This window comes from Coenobita brevimanus, chromosome 104 (assembly GCF_032717465.1).
Source record: "Coenobita brevimanus isolate Jiangsu-jjx chromosome 104, ASM3271746v2, whole genome shotgun sequence".
NCBI lineage: Eukaryota > Metazoa > Arthropoda > Malacostraca > Decapoda > Coenobitidae > Coenobita > Coenobita brevimanus.
Genome location: NC_137057.1, coordinates 48,987,810 through 48,996,912, shown reverse-complemented (window position 1 = coordinate 48,996,912; position 9,103 = coordinate 48,987,810). Strand labels below are relative to the sequence as shown.

Here is a 9,103-nt window from a genome sequence, read left to right as displayed (position 1 = left end):
GGCGGCAGGTAGACAGGCAAATACTCGTAGGTGTACTAAAACAAAGTGACAGGCAGATGGCATGCTTATGGCATAGATGGCTGACAGATGGCATAGATGGCTGACAGATGGCACAGATGGCAGACAAGGAGTGTGTAAGAGGGGTGGCGTGTGTGTATAATTGTAGTACATGAATATTATACTTAGTGTGTCCTGCCTTGCCCTGCCTTATCCTAGAGAGACAGACAGACAGACAGACAGAATGTGTGTGTGTGTGTGTAATTCACCGGGTCGGTCAGGATCACTTGATGGTCGTGATCGTCAGCTTTTACCCTCCCGGAAGGGAGCTGAGAGCTCATATAGTCCGATCTAAGGGCAAGGCTGTGACCTTCACACACGCACACACCCGTCCCCTTGCTCAAGGGGGACAGTAACCACCCACTTCGTCAGTGAAACTTCGCAACCTGAGCGAGGCGCAAACTCCCGTCCACCAGTTGGCAAGCGTGAACGTTACCACTGCACGAGCGAGCGTGTGTGTGTGTGTGTGTGTGTGTGTGTGTGTGTGTGTGTGTGTGTGTGTGTGTGTGTGTGTGTGTGAAAAGAACATGTGACTGAAAAAAGTGAAAAAGAAAGGGAAGCAAAGGAAGAGAGAGAGAGATAGAGAGAGAGAGAGATGTGACTGAAAAAAGTGAGAAAAAGGAAACAAAGGAAGAGAGAGAGGGAGAGAGAGAGAGAGAGAGAGAGAGAGAGAGAGAGAGAGAGAGAGAGAGAGGTGCGTGTGAGAGTTGCCAGGGTAGCAGGTGAGAGTGAATAATAAATGACTTTGTGATCACCCCTTGCTGGTAGTTGTGGTAGTTGTGGTAGGTGTGGTATTAGTCGTGGTGGTGGTAGTTGTGGTATTAGTTGTGGTTGTGGTGGTGGTAGTTGTGGTAATGGTGTTAGCTGTGGCAGTGGAAGGGTTAATTTGTGGTAGTTTTGGTAGTGATAGTAGTCGTGGAAGTTGTCCTTAATAGTAGTAGTAGTAGCAGTAGAAGTAGTAGTAGTAGTAGTAGTTCTATGGATATTGGTAGTGACCCAAGTTGATGGTGGTAGATGTGGTAATTGTTATAGTTTTGATGGTATGCTTGTTATGTTTATTTGGTTGTGGGAAGTTATGGTAGTTACAGAAGTTATGGTAGTTGTTGTAATGGTAGTTCTAGTAGTTGAAGTGGTGGTAGTTATTGTGGTAGTTGTGGTTGTGCTGAAAGTGGTATTGAACATTTTGTGTTTTTTAGGGTAACTTTGATAACTGAGCCACTTAAATACGTGTACTATATCGCCCTTTATAATACCACATACAGTACCACCCTATGTCTTCAACTTACTGCCTGCCCACCTCAGACACATTACCTATACTCATTTTACACTAACTTGGCTGACAGTAACACATTCAGCTTCCATGATTAGGAATTACTAGGAGGCGTTTTGTCTGCGGCCACCCTTTTGCGGGATTAGGGCGTGAAGCTACAGATAGATAGTTAGATTTTGCATTAACATGACCTACAGTTGCCCTCTTTCCACTGTAAACGCTATTATAACAGTACACTGACACCCAGATATGATACTGTCCTCGTTTTACTCAACCTTGATCCAGAAATTCGTCATTTTGTAGCGATTTCACGTAGCTCTGTGGCATAAGTAGACAGTGCTACCATTCTGTTTACTTTCCATGGCCTTCTTTGTGACTAGTATCATACTCTACTGTCAATCAGTTCTTACAACGCAACATTCAAAATGAGGGATGGGAATTTCAGGCCAGGTTAGAGTAAAAAGAGCACAGTATAGTAACGAATAAATGCCATGAAAACAACATTGTAGAGCTTCGGTCATTTTATGGCACCTTTTATCTATCTGTCTATCTGTAGTCTGACACCCTAATCCCGCAAACGGTGGCTGCAGACAAAACGCCTCCAAGTCACTCTGTCATATCCCTCCACCTCATCCTTGGTCTCCCTCTCCCTCCCTTTACTTCACCTACATACATCCTCTTAATCAGTCTTTCATTCTCCATTCTCTCCACACGTCCAAACCACCCCAGTGTATTTCTCCTAATTTTCTTAATCACATCCACATCCACCCCACAACATTCTTTCACTTCTTCATTCGTCAACCTGTCCCTCCATGTCGCTCCACATGCTCCTCTCAGGTAACTCATTTGGTACACCTTGCTGCATGAAATAGGCAGTAAAAGGAAAATCTGCACCAAGTAAGTGTAAAACAACTACAGCATATCATGACAGCAAGGCAGCACAGCATTCCACAGTTTATATGTTGTGGGAGGACATTGGATGTTATCACCAACATCATCCCAAACTTGTGTCTTTGTGCAGGTACCCTAGTCCTCATTCTACAGGGTGGTCTATAAATAGCCCTCCACTAGAAACTCTCCTAATGGTATTTCTTGTTTTGAGGTTGGCTGAGTCTGCTGGTGTGGGCGTGGATGTGACAGTGTGAGTAGTTAGTGAATAGATGATGTAGAGTAGACGTTGATAAGGCCAACTGAGCCGTCCCTGCAGCACACGAGAAATCACCCGACAGTGGAATAGGAGCATTATATATGAACCATCATGTATGGGTTCAAAAATATCACATCTGTTTTCCATACATTTGGTGCTTTAAAGTGGGGAGAACTGGCAGATCAGTTCTGTAGGTACCAGTGTAACTTTTTTGGCGTGCCACCCAATATTTGTAGGAGAATACACCCAAATCCAACCAAAGTATAATCCTTGGGCCACCCTATCCCAGTAACTAGACTTGGCCATCTGTTGGTCATTCTGTTTTTAATACAGCTACATCCCCAAAATGGGTACATAACATCGAAATCATGTACATTGACATGCATGAGCCAGGGATCACACATAATTTTGACTACCCAGTGCTTCCTTCCATCATCCTTAACCACATGTCTTGCCCACAGAATCCATCCAAACTACCAGATCTACCAGCCGTCCTATGTGCCTACAGCCGCTGGTCTGTTGCCAGTTGCCCACACCCCACTCAACCACACTGCTGCTGCCCTCAGTGCCGCTGCCGCCAACCAGCAGGCGTACTTTGACTACACCAGCGCTGCGGCAGCTGCATCGTACCCTACCTCATACCAGACTGCTGCTGCCACCGCCATGGAGCCTTATGCTGCTGCAGTCTCTGCTGGTAATGGCTGTATATTAGGTGGCACAGGAGACTTTTTTAGGGCCTGTTCCTTATGGTTTATTATTCACCTTGTGCCTTGCTTTCTCTTGTGTGTTGGAGAGGGATGCCTTCATGTAGTTGGCATTAAGAGACTGTACCTGATTATACATCTCTCAACTCCCTATCCTATGAGATGATGGTGAACTGCAGGAGGGTACCTTCAGCATGTAGTACACCAGATCCACATTCAGATGAACCTGGGACCACAACATTAACAACAGTATCAGCAACAGTCCTCAAAATAATAAGTCAGGGATGTTTTTAAGAAATTACTTCTTTTTCCATAAATTGGTAACCTGCTTTTAATTGGGGAAGCAGACAAATCAGATTTATAGGCAGCAATGGAGCTTTAATAAGAAAATTTTCATTAGATTAAATAGTAAAAGATATAAAAAGTAAAAAATAAAACACATAACAATGCTGTACTGTACTTAAACTGATGAGGGCATTCAGTGTAATATTCATTGATCGGAATGTTAGTGCCTCCTTTGTCATTCCAACGTCAGTGTTCATTACAGTAATTGTTCTTTTGGCCCTTGTCATTATTCAACATCCTGCAATGACTTTGGTGTGTGAACCACCGGTGCTGGAGGGGAATGCCTTCATGCAGTGACACTGATGTAACCAGGCGGTGGAACTGCCAGATTATACAGATGTCCCTCAACTCCTTATTCCCTAAAAGGAGGATTGTTGACTGTAGGAAAAGAGTGAGTTAGCCTGCAGTCCACTGGGTTCACGTTCACATAAGCCTGGGACCTCAAAAGCAACAAGAACCAGAATGAAGCAGAAATGGTAACATAGTAGCAAAGAGTTAATGTAGATTGTTTTAATCCCTTCCTTCCAAAAAGTATCCGTCAGACCAAATAAAATTGTGTGTTATTATGTAAAAGAAAAATAGAAAAGAAATAATTGTAATAAAGGAGATATGGAGGTTATTTTCAATTCCTTTACTGCAGGAAGTTTTGCATACCGTATTACATATACATTTTATAATGGTTTGGCCATCATGTATGTTTATTTTATATATTTGTTTTTTTTAGCTGATAGTACTGCTGTGTCCCATGCATCTCCAGCACCAACAGTTAGCTTGACTCTTTATATATACGGTATATATATATACACAGTATATATACGGTAATAACCGTATGCCCATACTCTTGCCAACCCTTACCTATGGCCATGGGTTTGAATTTAGCAATGTTCTTCCAGGCCAGCTGCCATCCAAAACCAAGTCCAGTTGACAACAGGGAACAGACTGTAATTGTGTAAAAGATATATACAGATAGATAGATAGATAGCATAGGGTTAATGTGGTTTTGAGGTTCCCATTAAGGGTGTTGTGCAAGGCCAGCCATGAGGCTCATGGTCCCACATCACTCCCATGGTAATGCCTCCCAGGGACAGTAGTGGCCACTGTCTCCTCCCACCACCATAACATTTCCTCAGGACTGACAACATATTCTGATGTTACCATAATTTCTTGTAACTTCTGAGCCTTCAAGATGAAAAGACAGAATCTTTAGGCCATGTCAAAATGTGCAGGGTATAGTGTTGTTCTTGGTTGTGATTATTGTGTACTAGAGCAGCATTGTTGTGTTTCAGCCTCGGCAATGTCCCAGTATGCGGCTGCAGTGCCAGGTTATTCATGGTCTCTGCCTCCTGGTGCTGCCACAGCTGCCGCCGCTGCAGCTGGCACCATCCCCATATCACCATACCAGGCCGCACAACCCCAGCTGCAGGAGGCTCGCATGCAGTAACCCCACGTACTACAATAGCAACGCCAAACTCAGCTGACGTAACATGCCGAAAGTACGGTAAATTAAAGTTTGTTACCTTGCAGTGTAATAGTAACAAAACATATCTGGGTGTTTACATTTGGAGACTGTGGTAACGGTGTAAAACATTTAAATAAGAGAGTAGCACAAGTTTTTCTATGGAAACATAAAAATAATAGATAAAATAATAGATAATGGAGCCTTTGTATTCTGTAAGGTTGTGAACACTGTCTTCTTACTACAGCCACACCCACACAATGGACTGCCTCTTAATAGCCTACATGAGACTTTTCTGCCATATTGTTCATAGGCTGAGTCTAAGTGGCATGGTAGGTTTCACAGCACCTATTCTTAGCAGTATAATTTGCTTAATACGCCTTAGCATTCATGTCTATGGTATTTATGTTGTAATTTTGAAATATCTGACATCAGTAGCATAGTAGAGAATATTGAGGTGTAATATGCAGAATAAATTACTAAGGGAGAGGTGTCAAGAAATCTGCAGAGCCTCTTACAGTACAGTCCCAAAGGCTGCATAGCTAAGTGAAATTGGCACAAGGTGTGTGAGTGCAGCTGTAATAACACCACATGGCCAGGCTGACACCACAACCACACGTAGACTGTGGTGTATAGAGTCTCTGTAGGTTGGATGGACCAGGATATTGTAGTGATCTTTCTCTTGGCACATTGATGTGATAATTGTAATGACCATTGTCTGATGCAGTGGTGTGGTAATGGGTCCATGAACCAGTGGTTAGCTGTTAGGTGTGGGTGTGGCACCAGCATTACAGGGAAAACAAACTTCATTCTCATTTTATACTGAACTGAGCTAGTGGTGAAGCCAGAGGGGTGGCCAGGGTGTCACTGACCACCTCAGTAGCCATCTCATATTTCTGGGGGAATACTGGAACCCTTGGACTACTGTAAGGAGTTCCTTTTGACTAACCCAAAATTACACTTAGGCACCCTATGGCCACCAAGTTTTTTAGAAATCCTAGTTATGTCTCTGGATTGAAATTATTAATCCCTTCATTTCATGCCATGAGATTGAAAGTATTTTACCATTCATTCTAGTTAGGTCTTTTGTATTACAGTGTATTTAACTATCTTCATAAAGTCTTTTTCCTCTTGGGAAAGACATGTCTTAGTAATGGAAGTTAGAAACAGCCTCTTTGAAAGCCTTCTTTACAGGAGGTCTTTCCTGAGCTATATAAAAATAGTCAAATATTAGTAAAAATATAATGAGAATGGCTTTCTTATACCAAAGGGATAACTACTCAGCTCAGTCATGATATCAGAGAATATTTCTCTGCATTGTTGGGTAGTGGTGATGTGTGAGCTCTTGGACAGTACCTAACTGTCTGAATGGAAGCATGAATGATGAACTTGAGCATAGTCACACCATTCTTCTTTCTAAAGAAAATTTGAATCTTATAACATTTATATTTGTATTAAACTTTTGTATGCAACTTTGCTCTGAGTATTTTGTTTCAAAAGGGGAAGATGTGAGGATATGTTGACAAGCAACCAACACGTCTGTGATGCTGGTACCGGGACAGTCTTACAGTTTTATTCTTAGTGGCTTAAAAGTCTTCATAGCACCTCTTCCCTAGTTATTTATTCTGTATATAAGTAGGGGGGGGGTGTAAGTTGAGAGAGGACAGCCTAATGACGGAGATTTGAATGACATGGAGGTGATTTGTTTGTGGCTACCCCTCCAGAATTAAGGCATCTGACTGTAGGTAGATAGACAAATATTGCACCTCAGTTTCCATTTGTACACTGCTGATGCAAACTGTGTTGATATGAAAATTATTAGAAAAAGAAAAGGATACTTGAGAATATTGAGATATTATATGCAGAATAAATCACTAAAGAAAAGGTGCTTTGATGCTTTCTATGCTGCCTAAGATCCGACTTTATTCATAAAATCCAATAAGACCGGTCCCGGTGCAAACTGATAATAGCAGAATGAAACGGCCAATACAGGTGAAGGTGAAGAAAGTCTAGTCCCAAACTTAACCCCTTTAGTTCAGTGGCTTATTTTTGTATACTTTATTCTTGTTGCCCCCTGATGATTGTATTTGGCTCAGGAAAAACTTTGTGTATAGGAGGGAATAGATGCAGCCTTCCTTAACCCCTTCAGTACAATATTTCCTAAGTTGAATAAAATCATCTGGGTGTTGTTTTCTGCCTGGCCAAGCAGACCTGTCGACCACAGGTAAGCAAGTGCATCTGTGGGGCTGTTCTACAGGTATAGTACAGTACATGCACTGCGCAGGGATCTGGTGTCCCCTTGTGGTAGACAGCACCTCACCATGGCAACACCAGGGTCCTACCCACAACAAGGTGTAGGGAAACATGGGAAGGTTTGGCACCTGGATGGGTGCCACAACTGCTCCACTCAGGGTGCACAGCTGGGTTGTGACCTGCACCCTCACTACCACAAGATATGCCTCAGCAACTGTGCCAGGCAACCAAGAATACATAAAAGTATGTTGTTGGACTCATGGTGTTAACAGTACATTGTATTTCTCTCCAAGTTTTATTGGGGCAAGAGTCTTTGTCTTCAGTTAAACCTTCCAGTTTTTATGACGTTTTTTTTTCTAATGTTAAATCATGTTATTGTTTTTTTTTAATCACACCCCAAGTTGGTTATTATTGATATTACAAAGTTTATGCACTTTTTGTGTACTCTATATACTTTGCATTTCCTTTTCTAGCAGTCACGAGATTTAGGGTCTGTTCTAAGTGGCTTGGGAGATTTCTTAACACCGTTTCCTTGGTGATTTATTCTGTGCATTATACCTCACTGTCCTCTTGTATGAGTATGTTATTTATGACACTATCTATTTAGGTATGTATCACTCTATCTGTCTGTTTATCTGCATATCTGTTTATATGTCTGTCTGTGTGCTTACCTACCTACCTACCTACCTTCCTGTCTATGTCCGCTATCTGTGTATTCGTATGTCCTTAGGTAGATACATACTGGATATAAATAGATAAATAGATATTATTAAAACAAACAGCATGGACACAAAAGTAAAATAAATATACAAGAGAAGGTCAAGATGTAATATACAGAATAACCCACAAAGAAACAGGTGCTAAGAATCCTCCTTTGCCACACTGAATAAGTCCATAAGATGCGTAATTCTTTCTTACGAAGCTAGTGATAGGCTATTGTAATAATAAAACATCGTTATTTTATTAATCGTTAGGTTTAAGTCACTCAGCTACATGTATGATTAAATGTATAATTAATTTTTAAGGCAGTCATGTATTATTAGGGCTAAGTTAAGGAATATATATATATATATACCTATATCTTTTTTTTTCTTTCTGTGGCTGTGTGAGGTGTATGTAAATGAAGACTGTGAAGTATACAGGATGAGTTAAAAGTTTGAAAGCATAGGGGGAAAATATAAGGTGGTTGGTACTGTATGTGCAATGGCTCAGTGTGCTGGTGTGGGCATAGCCTTGGGAGTAGGAAGTTAATAAATAATGCAGGGTAGATGTTGATGAAGCTGACTGAGCTGTCCCCACGACACACAGGAATTTGCCCGGTGGAGAGAAAGATCAGTGGTATATATGGACTACCCTTTGTAAACAATATGTAGAATATGTATTTGAGGTAATGATACGCTCTTTCCCCTGTGTTTCCATATTTTTGACTCACCCTGTACATTAAACAGTGGCACATTAGCACAACATAGAACGATACAAATTCTTGGGGAGCTCTCAGTTGAAGTGGCCAATTTCCTGCAGTCCACCATATTCAAACCTAGTCCAGAATTTTCACACACACACACACACACACACACACACACACACACACACACACACACAGCCAGCCAGCCTAATATAAGCCAACGATTGCACACACACACACACACACACACACACACACACACACACACACACACACACAGCCAGCCTAATATAAGCCAACGATTGCACTGGGGCGGTTGCAAAACACCAAAGCCGCAGTGCACTTAGTCAGTAGTTGTATATTATAAAAACGCGTCAGTCTGTATACAAGCTATATTATATGCTCACAGGAAAGGGTTTATATTTAGTCAACTGTCATATATAATTTTTTTTAGGTCAGTGATGGT

At 41.7% G+C, this 9,103-nt stretch overlaps 1 protein-coding gene across 2 annotated transcripts in view; it reads left to right on the top strand.

The window, feature by feature from the left end:
* The window catches only part of LOC145415912 (RNA-binding protein 38-like), a 75,632-nt gene extending 66,771 nt beyond the window's left edge, over positions 1-8,861 (top strand). For both annotated transcript variants that reach the window (XM_080285027.1, XM_080285026.1), the window contains exons 4-5: positions 2,936-3,168; positions 4,810-8,861. In XM_080285027.1, coding sequence (XP_080141153.1) covers positions 2,936-3,168; positions 4,810-4,964 — 388 coding nt within the window. In that variant the 3' untranslated portion in view covers positions 4,965-8,861. The remainder of the gene's footprint in view (positions 1-2,935; positions 3,169-4,809) is intronic.
* The last annotated feature ends 242 nt before the right edge of the window (positions 8,862-9,103 follow it).